At 36.8% G+C, this 23,483-nt stretch overlaps 1 protein-coding gene across 1 annotated transcript; it reads right to left on the reverse strand.

Moving 5' to 3' along the window:
- Positions 1 to 533: 533 nt before the first annotated feature.
- Positions 534 to 18,675, reverse strand: LOC116159993 (prolyl endopeptidase FAP; the record flags this gene model as incomplete). The annotated part of the gene is given in 10 exon segments (XM_031473104.1): positions 534 to 2,546; positions 2,592 to 2,803; positions 2,872 to 3,029; positions 3,076 to 3,849; positions 4,595 to 4,824; positions 13,149 to 13,272; positions 13,450 to 13,720; positions 13,777 to 13,988; positions 16,887 to 17,014; positions 18,581 to 18,675. Coding segments are annotated over 10 exon segments (2,342 nt in total), but the record flags the coding sequence as incomplete, so codon positions are not given.
- Between the last annotated feature and the right edge of the window lie 4,808 nt (positions 18,676 to 23,483).

Raw genomic sequence — 23,483 nt, forward strand, 5'->3', positions numbered from 1 at the left:
CGCTCCCTGAGTGTTATTTTTGAAAATTCTGATTTGGTGGCCCCAATGTAGATTTGTTCCTTGCGTTTAAAAGGTAGCGTTGGTCCGTCTACTCATCATAACCTTATCTCTTAAGTCAATACCCAACAAGTAATTGTAACTATTCCGACGTCGCGATTGGTAAGAATTTAGCCGGTAATCGGTAAAATGTTACTTGGGATCCAGGATGGAACGATGGAAACGACTTTGATGTCGTTACTGTTATTTGTGGTTACAAGGTGAATAGATGTTTTTAGTGGTAAGTTGCAAAGGGGTGCGGTATAAATGCAGTCCCTAACTGGGGCAACTGGTTGTACCAAAAAGTGGACAAAACCAACCGCATTGAATAATAATAATAGCGATTTAATTGAATAACGATTTCACTCAATGGTGAAAGTGAAAATGATAGGTAATATGTAAAAGAGAATAGAAAATAAGCCAAAATAGCGTTGAATGAGAAATTTTGTAAATGTAATTAATAATTGCCAACGAATGAATTTAAAAAAAAACACAACGGTATTTTATTATTTATTTTAATAATTTATAACTTCAATAATACGATTTAATTTTTCGATAAAATCTAGCAAAACTTCAATTATATAGTAACAATCACATAATGAGCGATAATGTTATTTACATGAAAGTAATTGGTAGGTACGTGTCCTAGAAAGATCTACAAAACCGTCTTGCATACAAATCCATTGTGAATGTATAACCTAACACACTTAAAACAACGCTAGTTACCTAGGTCTCACAATTAAAAGGTAGGTACCTCTTATCGAAGTTCTAAACCTCTCAAGGGAAAAGTTGTCTATGACTTTTAAAAAGATACACACTACCTCTCAAAGAAAAATAGATTTTTTTGTCTATTTTGTTTAGAAAATACGCTTTTAGAAGCAATCGTAAAGCTTATGTATAAGATATATTACAACACGTAAGTTTATCACAACCCTACCACTAAATTGTACAAGACAAAAATGTTTGCCATTAGGTATATTCTGAGCCTAGATTGGAGAGAAATTGAGGAGGAAAATAAACTCTTAGGTTATCTAAAAGCGGTGATGGTAACATTTAAATAAGCTATACATATCAATTGGACCCTTACCTGTTCGGCTTACGAATTATAGGATCTTTATATAAAGAAACTCTTACAATCTTGATGGAGTGCTCAAAAATTACAAGAGAAAGAATGAAAGGGTGGGATCATTTAGGTAATTATTGCTCGCTGTCAGAAATATGCTATTTTAGAGGCGTAGATGTCAAAAATGAGAGAATGAGGTCCTATAAATACTTATATGGTATATCTACAATAGTCAATGCAAGAGTTTGGTCTTTTCTAATTATCATTAGCTAAATGTAAATTACAGGCTAATATTCACAAGTCTATCTAAATTTATTGACTATGAATTGTAGTATTTACTCACGCATTGTACGCTTTCTTTAATAAAAACAAGAAGCTTATTGTAAGCACTTGTGAAGGATATGTAGTGCACAACTATCAAATTGTTGATGTAATACTGTTTATTCGTAATGTCGCGTTTACGTAATTCAATAAATAAGACAAGGGGATAGGATGAGACCTACAAAATTAGAGTCAAACGATTTTGATTTTAAGAAAAAGACAGTTGGTAGCATTGTTTGTAATATGCAGAGAAATCACAGGTTAGTTTTTATAGCTACCCTACTACAAGAAACATTAACTAAGTCACTTTCCTTTAAGGCCACACTAAAACCTCTTAGTTTTTGACTCTAATTGTACTTTATTGTCTGGAGGAAAAGCTGCCCTGAATTCAAGTATTGCTTTAGTATTGAAATTCGATTGAAACAAAGCTTTTAGCTAATAATACACTACCACAAACACACATGAATATTGAAAAATGAGCAACGGAAAAGAATTGCAGACATTTTTTGTTTCTATTCTGCGATTGTATAGTATGGAATTCCATCATTTATTCGTCTACACTATAAGGGGTGTCTTATAAAGAATAGTACAAAATATTAGACAGTGTTCAATCAGCCTACCATCCAGATAAAAGTATGAGATGCAAGCAAGCAATTACTTATCCTTGAATTACGCAAACACTCCATTTTGCCATATTCTAACATTCACTCTAATTCTTTTCAAAATTTGGCACTTACATCACTAAACATCCTAAAATGTGAAGGATGCTTTGCACATTCATCTTGATTAATAAATAACAACCAATAAAGGAATCTATTTAAAAGTAGTGATTGATTAGAATGAACACCCCATTTGTTACAATGGGTATTGGGTATGGGTTCTCTAATTGAGAATCACAAAACGCTATTGATGCCAATTTAACGTCAAAAATTCGTTAGGGAGGCATCGAAAAAAATTTTGGGGTTGATTATTACTTTTGCAAGACGGGTTATTCCTCGTCGTTTCTCAAACCCGTTTTAAATTCCGGAGGCACTTGCTTCCTGAAGCAATCATCCAGAAATTGACCCATACTTCTGTACAAATGCTTTTTCACGCCACCGAGACCATGACTCTCATCGGGGTAAATCTGAATAAGTTTAATCAGAATTAGGCATTTTAAATGGAAAACTACCTGTTGCCTAAAGAGCGTGCCGGCTTCCGATAGTGCTTTCACTAAAGCCATCGATTGCTGTAAGTGCACGTTGTCGTCGGCGGATCCGTGCACCAAATAAAACATTTTATCTTTAAGCTGTTGGGCTTTTTTGCTAACATCCGCTTCGTCGTAGCCTTTGTAATTGTCGGTTACGTTGGGTAGTCCCATGTATCGCTCGGTATACGCTGAATCTGCAAGATCAGAAACTAATATTTATGCGAGACGAGTTTGCAAAACTTTAAGGAAGCGAGACACTTACCGTAAAGTTTCCAACTAGTAACTGGCGCGACCGCGATTGCACATTGAAAAACACTTTTGGGAGTTGCAAGTGCTAAAGCGGCAACAAAACCTCCGTAACTCCATCCCCAGACAGCGACCCTCCTCTTATCGATGAAATGTAACGTATCCCTTAAATACCTAAAACAACATTTAATCATAACTTCGCAAAACTTGACTAACTTACTCTGTAACCTCCAACTGGTCGGAAACTTCGATCGTTCCCAACTTATAGTAAACCTTATGCAAATGCTGCTGACCCTGTCCCCCGGAACCTCGTCCATCAATTTGGGCGATTATGAAATCTTTATTGCCGGATAAATAGGTGTTCCAATCAATACGCCATCTTTCAGTGACGAGTTGACTGCCCGGTCCTCCGTATACCTGAACAACTAACGGATACCTGGTGATTTCGTCTTCCCTTAAACCTGGCGGTAAATGCAATCGCACGTGCGCTTGATAACCGCCGGAAATTTGTACCGGAAACGTTTTTATTTGCGGTAGCGCCATTTTCGAAACCCGGTCTCTTAGTATCGTGTTGTTTTGTAGAATCATTAGGGCTTTCGGTTTGGCCATCGACGCCCTGTGTAACGCACACGATGGGATACCGGGACCTAGACATTCTAAAACAAAGTAAGCGGCATTCGGACTGAAGATCGCGTTGTGATATAAACAGGGTGGATCTAATTGCGCTTTGGGTTCCTTTTTATTGCGTTTTCGACGAGGTGGTGGTGTGGTTATTGTCAGTTCCTCTTCGATCCAATCGTCGTCCCATTGACGTGTTTTGGAAGTCAGTGCCTCCGAAGCAAATTCAATGTACGGCAGTGATGTGGCTGGCAAATCTGTTGTGCACGTAAGACATACGGGTGGTTGTAGAGTTGCCCCAGTTCGAGGGGGGACTGAAGTTGCACGGTACAGGTGTTGTTCGCCTGGCTTTCCCTCTGGAATTCCCAAGAAGTATCTATAAAGCAGAACAATTGAAATAGGAAGTGGCATTGACTCGCTATGAAAATTATATGTGATTACATGTTTGATGAGACTGGGCGAGAAGTGAATGTACAAATATTATTACGAGTAGCTCTGGATGAATGTGCGCTGGTCAGTTAATGAGCGTATTGCATAACAAACTAGTGGTCACTTGAAATTAAGCGAATAATTGTTAATTACTGACAAAACCACATAAAAATTTGTATATCATCATTGTACAAGGTAAATTCAAATTGAGGAAGTTATTTTTGTTGTTTGAAATTGAGTATTCCCGTTATGAATAACTAAATTGGTGCATCGGAGAAAAAACCTTTATCTGTGCGAATAAAGGAGAAGTAGGTACTACTTTTCCGAAAAGAAACAGTATTTTTAGTTTAGTTATGGTAAAGGAGTTCTTAAGGAACACCTCGTTACGAACAATAAAGTAGTAATGCAATTAAGAGAAGTGTTTTCATTCCGCTGGGAAAAATTTTCCGACAAAAGTTAAAACATCATTATTCATAGCCCCAAGTTGTAATAAACGGTTATAGCTTCGACCGTAATTCCAAATCCCGATTAAATTCTGAATTATTTAAAAAAAGCAAACTTCTTTGGCTGGATAAGATGTTGAACGAGCAAATAAAAGCAACAAGTTTTATCGCGGATAACATGAATACTACCTCCCTAGCGTTTCATATCGATTGCGAATAATCAATGCAACTATTTTTACTCCAACTTACACGACATCGTCTGAATGATCCCAAGCTAATAGTCGTGTCACTTCGAACTTTCCATGCGTTAATGGTAAAATGCGTCCTTTAGGAATATTCACTGCTACGGCATGTTTGAAATATCCAGCAGGGCCGTCTCTTACGGGAGCCACTGTTATGTAATTCGCGCTATCCCTTCCAAATAAGGGACTATCTCCCATATCCACCCAACCTGGGCCGTCGGTTGTAATGCGCTGCGTCTGAAAACGTTTTATGAGAGAGCTTTTTTTGATATATTGTATTAATTAACGACAATAAACCTTCACATATGAGCAATTTGTCACAATATATGAAAGAGTGATAGATTGCCCTGTTTCGCATTTATATGAGTTTTATTGTTGCGGTATACGTAAAGTTTATCACTGTTGGAAGGTACTTTAATGTTTATGCACTTTTTTACAAACTCCTACATGAATAATTTCCTGTCAGCTTGATTTATACCTACATAGACAATCGCAACTTGTAGCATGATGCTACATATTGAAAGACACTTTCCAATAAACAAGGTATCCGTTTGAACTATACAATTTCTCCCGCTTTGTGAATCTATCTGGCCTTTAGCTACAGTCACAATTTACCAAAGCTTGCAATTGAGTGAGAGTACGTTTCATCGAACAATCGTGATTTATTCGTGCAGTTCCTAATTCATATTCAACATTAGGAAAGTAAGCATTTTTGCACGTCATTTATAAACTCTGAAATAACTTTTCGAACAAATTCTGTTAGCTCAAGCAAACTAACTCGAAGAAGTGCCACAAGTCACAAACTGATAACTGTGCAGTTTGATGTGTGCAATATTCCTACTAAATAACAATACAGGTATTTTGTGAATATGCAACAAACAAAATGGAGTTCTCGCCAGTTGTAGATACTGTTTGGAGCGTATCTACACCGAAAATATTAGAAAATTGTAAAGGATATTGAAAATTTTGGACAGTCTGTGTAGATTTTCTACAAAATCCATTAGGTATCGAAATTTGAATGCACCGTAAAGGAATCGTAGTTTTTTGTTCCTCCGAAGAAAATTAGAGAACTATCCCTCACTGTCAATGACCAAAGCTAAGCCTTTCATCAAAATAATCCCGTCAAACTCAAAATACGGTTAGGGATGCTTATTTTTCAAGAAAAAGGTTCAAGTCATCGGGAAATTTTAGTCGCGATGCTAACAAATTTAGCGGACGTAAAATTATTATAGGGGACACAAATTAGGTTGACTATTGACAGGGGATGTGTTCGAAAGTCAAAGAGTTTTTAATAACGGTTTCGAAATCATTGCATAAACGTTTGCCTAAAGTGATACTACCGGCCATTCTCAAAATCTCAACCCAATTTTTTTCGTAATATTTCCCTTCTATTCTTCCCACATTCCTTTCGCGTCCATCCACGTTGTCAAGCTTTCCACGAATCTTACCACCCTGCGACCCAAGGCTATCCTTATCTTTTCCATTTTTGTTTCTTCCTCTTATATACAATTTGGTGTCCTTCCGTTTAACCCCCATTTATAATACCTTCTTGTTCTTCTTTCTATTGTTTATTTGCTTTTCGTACCCTAAATATTCAATTTCTTTACCTCTCCTATTCTTCCTCCCTCCATTTCCAATCTATCGCGCCTTTTCTTCCATCTCCCTTCCCAAATCTCATCACTTTCAATGTTTCTACATTTAATTCCATTCCTTTCCTTTCCCAATACCTTTCAATTCTTCCCATCAATTCCTTTATCTGTTCTTCTCTTCTTTTCTGTCTTAATACTTTTTCCATGTCTCTTAAGTAGAGATTAAATAAGGTTGGGCCAACCTCAACATCATGTGTTTCCAAAACACTTCAAACCCCTTCCCTTTAATCTTGCCCTCAATCCGGTCTCTCCATATAGTTCCTTGAGTTTGTCCCTTAACCTCAATTTTCTTATATTCAATCATCTTCCATACTATTTTCCATTTCCAGTATGTCAAATGCCGTCTTTAAGTCCATGAAAAACGTGAACATCTTTCCGCCCTTCTTTTTCAATACCTCGATCATTCTCTCCCCTTTTCTGAAGCCCATTTGTGTTTTATTCAACGTCCTCTTCTCTTCCATTTCTTTTTGCAGTCTTTCGTTCAGTATCATTGCATAGATTTTATACGCCGTAGGTATTCATTATAGTAATTCCCTATAATTTCCCACACAATCTTTATTACCTCCTTTGAAGATCGGCACTATTACCCCTTCCATCCATTCTTCGGGTAAACCCCCTCCTTTCCACACCCTGTTTACTAAATTTCTCATCCTTTTCCTTAGGGTCCATGACATTTCGGTCCCGCCGTTTTGATCCCGCCATTTTGGTCCCGCCGTTTCGGTCCCGGTCATTTCGGTCCCGGTCGTTTCGGTCCCGGTCATTTCGGTCCTACAATCTATTTTTTTCTATCACCAGTACATTGTTTAATAAATAAAAACTTTTTCTTTAATGCGAAATTGTATTCAATGTAATTAATAATGACTTTAATCACACTGCCACAACACAATGAGACAGATGTTATAATTATTCCAAATTTTTAATAATAATCGTTAGTTAATTACCTTGCACACTAAGTGATAGTTAATAGCTTGTTAATTTGTTGTTGACCCTTTCTCCTATTAACTTATGCTTTATAGCATATTAGGTGTTGGTCACCAAAATTATTTGTTTGTAACAATAAACGATATAATTCCTTGGTTTGTTGTGTAATCATATTACTTCTGTTACAACTGTTAGTTAGTGATGATGGCAGAATTATTATCGCAGAGAGGTGGTTTAAAAATTGCTCATCACGGTCACTTGTTCTCATTTCATAAGAAAAGTAGTGATGGAACATTAAGTTTTTGGCGATGTGACAAACGAACTTCCGAGAACTGTAAGGCTCGACTGCATACAGATGCGAATGGAGGTGGGTAGTGGAAAGTGTTGAACGAACATTCACATGGGGCCAATCCTGGAGGTATTGAAGCTGTCAGAATTCAAAATCTTATTAAAAGGCATGCTGAAACAACCCTAAGCACACCGGCAAATATTATCAGTGAAGCTTTACAAGATGTGGGTGTTGCAACAAGAGGACAACTTCCTTCGAAATGTGCGTTAAAAAAAGTTGTTCAGAGAAGGCGAAATATCCTGAGGGCAGCACCTGTCCAGCCTGATAATCTTGCTGCGCGCTCAATATCCCACCCGAGTATACACAATATGAATTTCAACGTGATCAATTTGAAAACTTCCTTCTACATGATTCGGGCGAAAGAGACAATGAACGCATTCTAATTTTTGGAAGATCTTCGTATGGAAATTGGTCTCAAGAAATGAAAAAAATTTATGTGGATGGAATATTTCGCATTGCTACACAATTGTTTGGCCAGGTATATGTCATTATGACTGAACGAGGAGGTTTTGTGTTTTCGGTTGCCTACTGTTTGCTACCCAATAAACAGCAGAGAACATATGAAAAAATGTTCCAAAACCCACTCGTGGGTATTGCCGCGTAACACAAAGTATTGAAACGACGCATCGTCACCAAAAGCACACAAAATGTCGAATCTGCATATTGAAGCACGTCCACGTCCAGAGAAAGGAAGGAGTTAAATAAGTAAAATAAAGTTTCAAAGAAATATTACCATACATAAGAAAGTTGGGTATGAGCAGCCTGTGCAGTCACTGCGTATGCCCACATAATTTTTACTATGTGCGAAATGTTTGCCTTTACTAGAAGCGTCTGTGGTTAAAATTTCAAAGCAATATCTCCATAAATAAGAAAGTTGGCATTGCGCAGTCACTGCGCATGCCCACATAATTTTTACTATGCGCGAAATATTTATCTTTACTAGAAGCGTCTGTGGTTAAAATTTGAAAGAAATATCTCCATAAATATGAAAGTTGGCATTGCGCAGTCTGCGCAAAATATGGAGTTAAATGAAACTGATCGAATTGGGCAAATATAGACCATAACAGCTATCAATTAGCGAAAACCCGAAGTCTCTAGGTGGCCCAGGGGCCGAGATCTCGATGGAACGGACGGACGGACGGAAACACGAGCACATAAGCTTTACCTCAACTTCGTTGTGTTACGCTTAAAATGTGGGACGCTATTAAGAATTTTTGGCCAAACTTTTTGCCAGATTCTATTTCCACAGATTTCGAACTGGCAGCAATAAATGCTATGCGGTCTGCGTTTACAAATTCAAATTTTTTTGGATGTCTTTTTCATTTGATGAAAAATATGAAAAAAAAGTTAGCGGGAGAAGGATTGACAGCGCAGTACAATAATGATGCAGACTTCGCTTTGGCTGCTAGGAAAATTGTAGCTCTGGCATTTGTGCCTATCGATAATCTTGACGACGCATTCGAGGAACTCAGCGAGTCAACACCAGTAGAACTTGAACCAATATTACACTGGTTCGCCTACATTGGGCGCCCTAATCGAAGGGGAAATCGAAGAGAGCCAACCTTTCCACCAGAATTATGGACTGTTTTTGAAAGAACATTAAATGGCGATGCAAGGACAAATAATATTGTGGAAGCTGCGCACAGAGCACTACAGGCCGAGATGGGAATGGATCACCCAACGCTTTGGAAATTTATTGACTCTCTTAAAAAAGTTCAATCGGGAAGAGACCAAACATTTGAGGAGTATATCCGTGGTGACGGGCCAATTCCAAAAAGAAGAAAATATATACAAGCTGACAATAGAATACTAAATATTCTGCAAGATAGAAATAATAGAACACACAACGAACTCCTTCAAGGAATTGCTCACAATTTTTTGATGAACTAGTGTAATGTGTCATATAACGGTTTATTTACGCCCGAGGCATCATGTTTATTATATTGACCATGTAATATTATATTACAAATAATAAAATGTATTTTGTAAAACATATGATTTTCTTTATTTTATTTTTTATTTGTTTATGGCGTCCAGGTAATTAACTAACGATTATTATTAGAAATTTGAGATAATTATAAGATTTGCCTCATTGTGTTGTGACCTGTATGAATAAAATCATTATTAATTACATTGAATACAATTCGCATAAAGCAAAAGTTCAATTTATTTATTAAACAATGTGCTGGTGATAGAGAAAAATAAATTGTAGGACCGAAATGACCGGGACCGAAACGGCCGGGACCGAAATGACCGGGACCGAAATGGCGGGTCCAAAATGGCGGGACCGAAACGGCGGGACCGAAATGTCCTGCTCCGTTTTCCTTACCCTATCTGTGGCGAAGATCCAAGCATTATTACCTATCTCGTCTCTGCCGCTTTCCCTTTCTTCAGTTTTTTTTAATTGCTGCTCGATCTTCTCTCTTGCTATCCCACCTCTTTCAAGCTGCTCTCTTCCTATCTCTTCCATAGCCTCCTCTTCTGCTCCTTGACAAAATTTTATTTCCGTTCCTCTAATTGTATCTCCTCCCCCCTCCCCCACTTCTTCTATTTTTCTTTTTTGCTCTGTTTACCACCTTCCAAAAATTCTTTTCTGTTTTTATTTCCTTGCTAATTTGCTTTTCGTATATTTTTTTGTCTTTTTTTCTATACATTCTTTTTTGTACTTTTTTTCTGTTCACCTATTTTTCGTTTATTTCTCGTCTTCTATCTTTCACCATCATTTCTCTATATCCACGTTATGGCGTTTCTAATACTCTCGTTTATATTTTTCCACTCCTCATATGTATTCCCTCCTATTACTTCTGCTTGTTCCCCTAGTTTCCCTCTATACAGCTCCACCGGGTCTCTTGGCGTATCTCCCTTCGTCTTTGCGTCTTTTCATTGCTTCTGATCTTCCCTTTTAAACTATAGGTTGGTGATCCCACTATATCCTTGTTCCTACCCTAAATTCATCTCTAATTCTTTCAGTATTCTTTCATTTACTATTGCGTAATCAATTACAGTCCTCCCTCTTTCAACATTGCATGTGAATTTCCTGTTCTCCACGTTTCCGATTTAAAATTCTCCAACATCTCTTTTCTAATAATTCCAGTAACAGCTCTCTCTCTTTGTTGGACTCTTTATCTCCTGATTGTACATCTCTTCCCCTTGATACCCACTTTTCTTTAATTTCTGTTCTGTCACTAAAATTACCCATCCCCCAATATTAGTCCTTCATCCTCCATTTATAAGATTGATTATTTTACAAACCTTTCTCCTTGACTCCCCAGAATTGCTTCATATTTCCCCAGGATCTACTCCTATTTCTGTTTATTGTGTGATATGAGTAATTGTATTTCGTTTTATTTTCCCAAAATTACCAACCATATTTTCCATAATTTCACGGTTTTTCCGTAGACATTTTTCCTTACTTCCACAAAATTCCTTCGTCTTTCGTTTTCCTTTCCTTCCCATTCCTCTTGTCCCCCAAACCCCCGAAATTCCATATATCAATTCTCCCAAAATGTTCTGTGATGTGTCCTAAAGCTTCGTCAAAGTTCCTTACGTAACGTAAAACTTGCCCAAGTGTTACGGAATAACCGAAGAAACTCTTTATTCTCTAATTCCCCAAAGCCTCTTGCCTTATCTTGTATTCCCCTGATCTCTACAGGACATATAAGTAATAGGAATTCTTTAAAATATTTTCCAAAATGTTTTCTACGAAGCAAACACGTATAAATATACGTAATGTTTCAAACCCCACTTGTGGGTGTTGCCGCGTAACGAAACTGTACAATATGAGTAACGGGCAAATATCCACCATAGCAGCTATCAATTAGAAAAAGTTTCGAGGTGGCCCGTGGGCCGAGATCTAGATGGAACAGAGACAGACGACAGACAGACAGACAGACGACGGAAAATTGAGCATATAAGCGTTACCTCAACTTCGTTGTGTTACGTTAAAAAGGTTTTTTGCCTTAAGGCGAATACCTTTAGCTTGTTTTCTATGAATTGATCAATACTTCCGGAAAGGAAAGGAAAGGAAAGTAGTATTTATGTATACGTACACGGGAAAAAAATTGAAGCACCGTATAAATAAGAAATTTAGCATTCCGCAATAGGATGGAATTTCGTGAGATAGGAAAATACTAAAGAAAGACGAGGGAATTTTGTGAAAATAAGGGAAAATTAGTAAAGAATACCGACACGTTATGGTTGGTAATTTTAGGAAAATAAAAATTTCTAATGAAAGACAGTTACCAATTTTGCATAGGATTGAAGAAATGTGTCAAAAAAGAAGTGAACTTTGCGGAATGAAAGAATTGCCGGCAAACGTTAGGAAATCTTCACTAAAATAAAAGCAAATGTGAAATAATATACCATTCTTCAGACATAGCAATCATGGAGGAAAAATAATAATCAGTCAATAAATGATACGGTTATCTATTTCGATCAAAATTGGGGAATTTTATAGTAACTCTGAAGGAGATGGAAAGAGATTTGGAGGGAACAAGACGAAACTATTACATATAGAGATACATGACGACATGAGGAACCATTCTGAGGAAATGAAGAGTAAACCTAGAAAATAATAAGCAATGCTTAAGTTAATATTGTTATTTTATTTCATATAGGAATTGGGATAATTTAAGTTTTCGGACGTAAACTAGAAGTTGCTGTATATTTGTCAGTATGATGATGAGGAAGTAATATGCAGGTAGTTGAAATGAACTGTCCTTATCGAGGACAGAAAGGCTCTAGAATTAGCGATGCTAAAATAATAAAGTTTAGTGTAAGGCTAGAAGTAGATGAGCAGTCTTACGAAAATAAAACACCATTGCTGGGAAATAAGTACATTAGTGCTATTTATGATTGTCATTCTTGATGCTACTTTTTGCTACAGTATATCATTCATTTCTGTCAACTGACGACTTTATCTCGGATTTTATTACACACAAATATCAAAGTTCGGTTACAGTAGAAGTTTTCTGACTTACGTAGGAAATAGAATATAACTGAACGTTTGTAAATTATAAATGTATAACACGGATATAGCGGTTGCCATATTACACTCCTTCATCCACAGCTGAATAGTTCTAGGATTGATGGTGCTGAAATAACAAATAGGGGGGCACATAAGGCTGAAAGTTCACAAGAAAAACAATTTATAAAGGCTGTTACAGTTTCATTCAATGTACTGAACTTAAGCAATTATAGCACTTAAACTCAAAATATCTGTTTGAAAAACTATTCCTAGTTCCTGGTTCTCACTAAAATCGATCTTTTCAAAGCCTTGCATCTGGATTTGACAGTATTGACGCCATAGAATTAATTGAACTCGTGTCATGCAAATTGGACAATGTTAATTTAACATTCATAGTTATACGCTTACAGGGAGCGCGTGCAAACAAGACGTTTAGGGAATGCAATAAAACGCTTAATTCAAAATAGGTGGATTAATTTCTGTGCGGATGCCCGCATTTTGCACTGAAAAACCACTGCAAATTGCCTTAATTGAATAAATTTGAACGGGGACACAATATATCACTTCCAGCCGCATTAAGCCGCACAGTAAACTCTATTCTCGCAAAATGTCAGTATGGATTCAGAAAAGGGCATTAGTGTTGGCAGTTATGCGGGAGAAAATTTAAATAACTTACCTCTTGACAATTCCACATGGGAGTTTTACATATGGATATTATAGATAAGTTTTGAGGTCGATTCAACCATACAACGCAAATTTCCGTTAGGCTGATCCATGAAACTGCCGTAAAATAAAATTCGCTGCAACAGAAAAGGGGCAATTTATTTGAGAAGCTTTCTAGAGAATTAATATCGAGATTTTGAGTAATTTATTTGTTTAGATTTAACGTCGGACGTTTCTCAATTATAAATGTCTCTTTTTTCCCTATATTTTAATTAATTTCACCAGGAGATTATTCGGTTACAATAGAGACTTACGTGTTTGCGAGAGCAGCAGGGGGCTTTACTTGTCTCGTCCGGATGTTTGAAGGATCTGCGAGATCAGCTACTGTAAGTGTAACTTGCGGATTTCTGGTTCCAGGCTTTGGGTAACGCAAAGAGCGAATATCGGGATACAGTCTGCCTTCCGTAAGCGATCCATACCATGGAAATTTTAATTCTTCTACTAAACTATCATTAAACGAAGCGTAAACGATCATGTGGCCATCGTTTGAGATCCAAATTGCGTTGTTGGTGCCTAGTATTTCCTCTGAAAATTTGCTAGTGTAAAAGTAAACCTGAATTTGAGTTAACATATTCATTCACCTTCATACAGCCAATCGGGCACACCGTGGCTTACAACACCTGGGACTGCTGTATTAGTTAGCCGATACGCCGCGTGCGATGTGGGGGACATTCTGTAGTAAATGTCGTAATTATGCACCATGACCAACCCTTGTCCGCGTGGTGACCATTCGGCAAAGAGAAGGTATGGGTGCTCGTCGATATCTGGTGTTGGCCGGATTGCGAATTCGTTTCTGTTGCAAAGAGAGAACATATCACGTTACGGCGGAAATTTTTGCAGTTTTTGGTATTTGCTTTCGCAATGATTCACTAAAAAGGACCAAGATACATTTTCGGATTTAGTCAATCCTATTTACTTATCTCTGGTGCTTAAGAACTACCTATACAGTTTGTGATTGTTAAGAACATTTCACAGTTTTTGTCTTCGGGGATTTTCTTGTTTCCATTTTCTTAATGTGTTGATGTTTGTGACCCGTGTAGGGCCGGGAAAGAATAACCCTACCGCAGATGGCACTGCGTGTCGTAAGAGGCGACTACACAACTGCATGTCGGTCACCACCGCTGGATGATCGATAGAGGAATGACCAGGGAATTTGTTCTTGGCGAAATATAGGCAAAAATTTAAGAGTTTCTTGTTTATTTGTAAGCGTCAGGACACTTTTCCGTTTCACTACTGACGTTTCTTGTTAAGGTATTATTGGAAGTGGGGGTGTAATCGTTTCAACGGTATACGTAAAATAATTGTTCTGATACCAAACATTTTCCGTTGAGTTCAACTTATATTTCCAATTTGGCATTACATTGATTATTGAAATAGGCGCCTGAAGTTTGATACCTAACACATCAAGATGAAATTGAGCTCAGTTTGAAACATGAACTGAAAGATTTGATTCTGAAATTGTTGATGATTGAGTAGTTTCTGTGAAGAGATTAGTTGAAATGTGAACTAAACGACTGGTATTTGATTAACTGATTATCTATGGATTTAACGTCTTGTTTCATAATGTTGTATGTACAGGAATCGTGCATTTCCCTTTAAAAAAATGAGAAATGAGAATTTGACCCACTTGCGCATGCGCGATTCTCCGCAAAAGCTTTTCAGCTTATGTATAAGAATATGTGTACCAAATTTGATTTAAATCGGTTCAGCGGTTTTATCCCGATTATCTTGAGCTGTACATTTGAAATTGTAGCTAATAGGTACCCTATATGTATTTGTGTGTGTATCTTCGAGTGACTCTGATGGTTCAATGTGAAAGTTCATGTCAAATAGGTTTCCATCATGACATTTTCATCTTAATATCGCGTTTTGAAATTTGATGATTTGAGTTTCCCGTCTGAAGATCAAGTGAAACTGAAATGTGGGCTCTAGAGGGTAGTGTTTATCATTTGACGTTTAAAATGAAAGGTATGATTTTGTTAGAAGTTTGAAGCAGTTTGAAGTTAGGCACTTCAACTTAGAAGCTTATGTTTTGAGCCTTGCAGATTCAAAAAATATTTAACTTGCGTATTTTGAAATGTCAATATGATTTACAAACGTTAGTTATAAGTGTTTTAACTAACGAGAGATTGGCGGATCATCGAGAGACTTTATGTATAAGAAGTCACCCTTCCATCAAGTGCCAACGGTCTCTCGAAGAAGGGGGATGAACGCATGCTGGATAGGGCACGGAAGTAATAAGAGTCAAACATATCTGTGATCACAGGAATAGAGGATACAGAGGAAAGATCAAAGAACTTGAAAACTAGTATGATACAGCGCAGAAGCAGAAATAGTTTGGCAGAAACAACATACTAGAAGAGAGTGGATAACAGAGGAAATTATTGAGAAAATTGAGAAGAAACGGAAGTTGGAAGTTCATTGATTAATTGAATTTAAACAATAGTTTACATGTATCTTTTATGATTCACAAAATTAATTAATCTTTGTTTGTATATATACCATAAGTCGGTTTTGAGACGTCAGTAAATACAATAGGCAAAATAAAGGCAGAACATAACTAAAAAAGAATAAATTAAACAAATATAGCAAACGAGTTCCTGGGTATGGGTTGGCTTGGCATTACGTATTATATGGCTAAAGCTATGCTCATTCTGAATTTCATGCAATTCGGTTCATAACTAAGGGAGATGTCAAAAGCGCTTTCCTTATTTTTTGCCCTACACTGCAAAATTTCATCGTAATCGGTCCATTCGTTTTTGAGATATCGTGCTAACGGACGGACGGATGGACAGACGGACAGACAGACGGACACACACCGCAAAATTATAAACTCGCTAGAAGCTCGTTAATAATACACAATTACGAACAGTTTAAAATTTTAATCAAAAATAAGACAAAACATGTAGTTAAAATATAAACAAGTGAAGGAGAGTACATTTCAGCTTAAAAACTGCACCATAAAGATGAGACTTTATATACCTTCGACTAATAAACGAAAAGGGAATCAATATGAGCAAAATTAAAAGGTTTCGTAATACACTTTGTCCAAGCAAGTAGCAATTGTTATGTCACAGGTTCTTCGTTGTAAGCGGTTTCCGATCTTCTGGTAACCAAGCTAAGCTCTGCTTCCTCGTCTGCTTCTTACGCTTTTTCACTAATTTCATCTTTTGATGATAAAGCTTCCATATGTTTTAGTTTTTCAGGAAAAAGTTTGTTTGGAAAAAACGTCAAAACAACTACCATACTTTGCCATTTTGTGTTTTTCGTAGTTTTGTTAAGATAAAAGTAAAATTTAACTGGTGTTCCATTGCGTATTGCGTCTACTCGACTACAAATTGGCGTAAAACACTTGTTTATAATGTGCGATTATGATAGTCGTTTTTGTTATAAATAATCGCTTACCTTACAAACCAAGTTATAAATTAATGTTTTAATAGAAGTACTATTTTCATATAGCAGCATTGCTCTACATATGGTTTATTTTACCCCTTCATTCTTTTATCTGGCTCTAGCAGTAACTCAAACTTGTATAATACCATTGAATGATAATACTCATTGCAGGCAACAGGTGGCATTTATGCAAATAGTACATCTAACACGTTATTCATTACTCTAGTTTACATTGAGGTACGAAAGGGGTAATTCCAAAACAATATAAGAAGTGAGAATTGATTTACTTTTTACGTACCCAGTATCCACGTCGTATACGATGTATTGGGCCAGATAGGAATGTCGAAACAACTTCTGTACATTTTGTGCGAGCAGTAAATATTTGTGGTCGGGTGAAAGTTGAAAACGTGCCGGATTTAATCGTGTCTGAAAATTCAAATTTGTTTATTAGCTCGGCAAATTCACATTAAATCATTCGCTTAAATAGTCAGGTATTAATACTATAAATAAACGTGGATTAAGCATACGGCAATAAACCTTCGCGTGTGCTTTGGATTGGTAATAATTCGACCGTATTTTTCCACATAAAAGTCAATAAGTTACCTATTTGCAAATGGGAGTTTGTTGCCGTATGTAAATTGCGTCTCGTATTACGTCAAAATGTTTTACACAAACAAGCGGTTAACGGAATAAGCATTAGGGTTGTTTTTTTCGAAATCAACCTAATTGAATTCTCACAGGTTAATTACTCGGACCCTTTAGGGATGTGTGGTTTATTATATCGCCTGAACAAGGATGAAAGAGCCCTGAAGAGTCTAGACGAGCTTTGGAGCAAATATGCCACGTTTATGGAGCAGACCACAGGAGCTGCGGCCTGCGCTAAGGGAGTTGAATTAAAAGCACTTTAATTTTTCCCTGATTTTCAAGTACTAACTCTCCTCGTGATTCATATTGAACTAAAAGAATTGGTAGAATCGAAAATTTTATGGTCATGACGATGAAGAAAATAATTTGTTTAAAAGAGAGAGTTAGAGTTGGGGTTTAAAGGTTTATCTGAAGTTCATATGACGAATTCAACAAAAGTCGACAAAACTTTTGTGTACGTAATTCACAACCATGCAACATAAAGAGAAGTGCAGTATTTTTTTGAAATGACAAAACTATCACTTGGTCCTTATTTTAATCCAGTTTCACAAAATATATAGCGATGCTTGCATTTCAGTTTTTTCAACTGTATGCCTTTAACAATTGCCCTATACCTACTATTTCGTACTAGTTTTATTCCAATTTGAGTGGCAGCACTGATTAATCTTGCTCTGCGGTTGAGAATTTCCCGTTTAGATAAAAAGCAGCAATATTTTTCAGTTCTCTATTATAATCATAAAAAGTAACTAGAAAAAGGTAAATTTCCACAGATTGCGATTTGCAGATTTATATATTCCGCTTTCAAAGGAAGGGGAACTACTTCATACATTTTATAAGTTCTCAAATTGCTTAATTAGGTTTCGGAAAGCTTTTACAGTTTCGTATTCGTGTATCCAAGACCTTCCGGCTATTTACTTTTGCCGGATTTACGAAATTCTCTCTAAAATATAACTTTGCCTGCTTTTATTACTCAAATACTTTGTAGTTTTCTGTGTGTAGTGTTATATCATTTGGGAATTAACTTTCTACAAAAATACACCAAGTACGATTACACTCCCTCCGAATTGCTATTGTATATAATATATTACAATTGTATTACATACCACAAAATACTTCACATACATGTAACAAAATGTACCTATACTCTTGATGCTTTTTTGATTAAGTGTTCACCCTCACAAATTGTAATGTGGTTGAAACTACGCGGTTCTGTGGATTGTATTGGGGGTTGTTAAATTCGAATCAGACATTTCAGTATTTATCGATTTCTAACTTGTGCCCTTTTCCATTCGCTAATTAAATTCCATGCTCCAGTAACATCAATGTAAAATAATGAGTTATACTTACATAAGTTTGATTTGACATCAACGTTTTAATTGTAAGATTGGAAGCACACATCAAGCTTATACCGCCCCACTGGTCCTTAAAAAGTAGTTGTTGCCCTGAAACAATAAAATGGTCAATTTAATATAAGATGTTCGTTAAGAATAATTTTGTTAGAAATTGAAAAACGTGCCTTGTCAATGAAATAAATCTTTAATCGGAATATTTTCAGAACGGTTGCATTTCATGAGATTGTTCCTAGGCGCTTTGCGAGTTCAATCTCTAATTTCGCATTACATAACGGAAAAACGTCGGAGAAGCCTCGATATCACCAGCGAAAATAGATCGGAAAATTTGTTTTCAAGATGGAAACACACACGAAAGTGATTGGATTAACCTCTTCCAATATAACCTTATCGTATAACGCTGAAGGGCTAATAGAGCAAAATAAACACTTTTTCGATTTTAAACTCCTTTTGTGCTCTTTGCTTCTCCAACTTCCGCATGTATCGCTTTATTGAAAACATTGTTTGCATTTTTGCTCTAGTGAACCTAATACGACACGAAATTGATCTTTACTGGTGATAACAAATTTTTTTCCATGCAACCTGTTTGATTAAAGGTAATCTAATGATCAATACAAAGTGCACTGACTTACGTGTTCGCTTTAATATCTGTTATTTGCCACGCGATGGCGATCATTAAATATGAATAATCTGCACCGTTGGTAATGCCATTGTGTATTTTCAATGGTAATGCCTTTGTCGAAGAATCGTGACACTTTTAAAAAAAAGTGTAATATCCGACCTGGCCTTACATTGTTACAAATTTTAAGCAATTTCCTTGAAAATGTAGTTAATGAGATTTCTGGCAAATACTGAAAAAGTTGGAACACTAGTTTGTTATTATTACGCAATTTCCACAGGTCCTTGAAACATTGAAACTTGGAATAGTACTACCCGCTCTAACCTTATATGAAATATTCAGAAAGAATTCAGCTTCGTTTTGTACACTTGTTTAGGCAATGTGGTGGTCGTAATTATTAAGGTCGCTTGGGTTTGCCATTGTATGCGTGAATTACAGGGAGTATTGTGACTGATTCGGCGCTAATGAGAAGGGTTTAAGACAACTGCCAACCTCTTGGATGTGCACTATTAACTATATCTATGTTTCTTTATAAACTAGTTGGTATAATGAGAAAAATAAGTTTCATTGTTACCTAGTGCTCATAAATGTTCAATATTTTTATATAGTAACTGTTTTATATTTCCCCAAGCGGAATACAGTATTTATACAATATTTTCCCACGAAAATTCGGTGTGAGTATTATAATCCCTGTACCTAAACTGAAAAGCAAGGACCACAATCGTTCCTGGAGGTATTCCAAAATTTTTTTTCCAAAGCTCAAGCTTCCCCCCTTTGTGTAGGTAACTTTTAATCAAACTAGTATGTGGTATTTCACATATACACTAATATCTCCACTCTAGGCAAATATCGAGTGATCTACTGTCGCATATTTAATATGTGTGTCGTATCGATTTTCTGATACATTTAAGCTGTTACACTGTTTGTTCTCATTAATATTTTATTAAGGCTGTGTGGGAATGATTTATCAGTTATTACCCTAGCTTTTATTTGATTCCTACGAATTAAAGATCTGCTTTAACAATTGACCATATTGTGGGTAGTCACTAATAAGAAAGAACAGGAGGGACTAGTATGGGAAGTTTTTGAGACCATTATTTCGGTTCGGTTCGTTTTAGGCTAAACCCAAGTTAAGTTGTCGCAGGAAATTTAGTTACGATTTTACCATATCGGAAGTTCATATTTTTTTCGGGTATTATCGTTCGGAAACGTACAAATTCATAGTGTAAGAAAACAGAACTAATATTCGGGAAATATATCACCTTTGTACGGTGTTGGTAATGGGGATCCTACGTAGTAGTCAGATAACTCTCTAAACACAAACATGTTGGATTGCCTTTCAAATCTCCTGAGTAAAGTGCATAACCCCTGGCTTCCACTTTCAGTGCAACGAGATGGACGCTTTTCTTAAACTAGACGCCATTTTGTAAAGGAACGGCGGCTTCACTTGGTACGTGCGCTTTCCACGCCAACAAACTTGTCTTGCCTTGCGTGGTGGCGCTTCTGAATCGTACCGTGTGGTGGGGTCCCGCTATCATTATTATTGACGGAATGCCCGAAAAACGTTACTTCGAGTTGCCCACATAAACATTTTCTTGTGTTGATTACGAGGCCGTATTGTTAGAGACTCTGGAAAACCTTTTCGACGTACTTCACATGTTCAGCTTCGTTTGGGCCGCATCTCGCAAACCGAATGTCATGCGAGTAAATTCAAACAGTCCGAATGGGGTTGATATGGCTGTTTTCGGATGCTTGGTTCGACCGGTATTTGATGATACGCTCTCGCCAAATCCGGTGTGGAGATTTTGCGTCCATTGAGATTGTGAGTAAAATCGTTCAGGAGTCGTATGAGGACCGTTACTGTGTTTAGCTTTAGACCACGATAATCTCTACAGAGCCGCCACTGGCCGTTAAATTTTTTAACTATCTGGATTGGACTGGCCCATTCGCTGTCGGTGAGTTCCTTGGGCGATCATGAACCCGAATTGGTCCTTAGCAACTTTCAGCTTACCTGGAGGAAGCCTTCTTGTTTTACGGATAAATCAGCTCTGGGGTCGATTAAATAATGGTTGTTCGTCGAATAATCGGTGAGTGAGGGGGTGCCGTATATCGCTATTTGAGACGGGTCCATTAGTTTTCTGCCGTTTTTTTTCAAACGTACATGGTTTTGTGCACTTTCTTTGTCCGTTCTGCAATACGTCGGTGGTAATAACGTAATTCCTCCGATCACATTTGAACTCGTCCAATTTTTTATCTAAATCGATTTCCTGAATATGATCATGATCGTTTCACTTCCGGGTTTACCGTATGTCGATATTTTAAATATTTTAAATAGAACACCCTGTATTTTATTGCATTTTCTAAATCTACATAAAAATCTACGTCGTTTGATACCAATTTACATAACCGGTATCAAAGATTTTCAAGTTACTCAAGGTTTTTCAAAACATTGACTTTTGACTGCTGTTCTTTTGAGCCCTCTCCATGACTCCGTTGACTTGGATTTTAAAAAAGGTTTTCAAAATCAACAATGCTGGACTTGACGCTACATGAAAATGTTTTAAATTTGGATCGCCCTTGTACAGGGTGTTTCAAAATTAATGGTCAGTTGTACTTCAACCTTAAAAAGTTGTTTTTTTCAAATGAAACATGCTGTACTTTTTTACACTTCCAAATTTCTCGCTAAGTTCCGCGGGGGAAGCCCTAGAGTTACCCAGGTGCGCCACGTATAAAAATTTCGCTAACTTCGTAACTATTTTATAAATGCTGCCGTTTGATAATCGCAAAATATACAAATAATTAAATTTAAAAATAACAATGGTAGACGATTATCGCGGTTCCAAGATCATGGCAGGCGCATTTCAGTCGACAAAAATTATGAAATTTCAAAAGTATTTTATTCGACCCCCAAAACTTTTGTGTTTTTTCCATACCCACAAATACCCGCTGCCTTTTTTTATTTTAATATTCATTTTCGTAGTTGAACTCCTGGTTAGATCCAATCGCTAGTGTAGTAAAAATGAAAAATGCATTTTATAAACAAGCTAAGATAAATTTGAGGACCTTAATCGCGGCTTGTGAGGACATTGTGAGAAATTCTAGAGAAGAGAACTAGAGGTCAGATATCAGGCAAAGCTTGAGGAAAACATGAAGGAAATATTAGATCAACTTGAAGGGAACGTAAAAGTACAGGATAAAGGTTTGAGGATAACTTCAAAGAATTTAAGAGAAGCATGGGAGGAAATTAGGAGAAACTGAGAGAAGATTAGAAATAGGCATGAGTGCATGACGGCTCTTATTTTTGGGTGTTTCTCAGTTAAGTCTTGGTATAATATCTTAATGAATGATGTTCTGAACTTTGCTTCTTTGCTCCACAGATACATTAGACTAGATTAAAACGCTTTATATCTTACGACTTAAAGCATACGCCAGTACGAATTTAATTAATGTTTGGAAATTGTGTTTATGCACATTAATCTTAAATATACATTGAGCCATCGTACTTTATAACTAATTTGAAAGTTAAGTCTGATTACGTTTCAAACGTGCTTTGTTCGGTATCTTCTCAATACAGGGCGCTCGAAACACAAAAGGATCGTAAACTAACTCCCCTATAAACGTCCTAGATTATAGTTGTAAATTTGATATATTTCTCGGGGAGTTTCCACAATTAAGTGTCTCGCGTCGACTGAAACCTCTCGAGGTTTTGATTAGATGTTTCCTTTTCTCCACCTTATTACAGACTGCAATGCAAGGTAACGCATCCCTACAACAAAAGTAATCAGAAGCGGGAAGTTTCCCCAACAGGACTCGCCTGGCGCAATATTAAATCGATATACTGTTTAGAACAAGCATTGCTGCAGTGCCGCAGTAATAGGAGATAAAATGCGCGCGTTAATTATAAGTTTGCTAGAATCCGCATTTACGGTTAATCGGACATTTTAGAATATTGCACCGAGGAAATTGTCGAGTTTCTTTGGTGCGATTAGCCCAGGGCTGTAACTTTTGATCTAGTAGCCCGATCTTGGAGCTGTTTGAAATTATGGATTCTACAGGCCACATTCTATAAGAAAATATTTTTTTTCCGGTCGATCTTAGACAATTTTTTGTTCGAGCCAAAAAAAAGGCAGTGTATAACCTTCCTTTTTTACCAAAAATCGACTGCACCAAAATTTCTCGGGAAAAAACTTTTTCTTATTAATTTTGGTGCGTAGAATCCAAAACGATTCGTACTTTTTCGATTAGACGTATCAATCAAAAGTTATGGGCAAAAAACCAATTT

This window comes from Photinus pyralis, unplaced genomic scaffold, assembly GCF_008802855.1.
Source record: "Photinus pyralis isolate 1611_PpyrPB1 unplaced genomic scaffold, Ppyr1.3 Ppyr1.4_LG1, whole genome shotgun sequence".
Lineage (NCBI taxonomy): Eukaryota > Metazoa > Arthropoda > Insecta > Coleoptera > Lampyridae > Photinus > Photinus pyralis.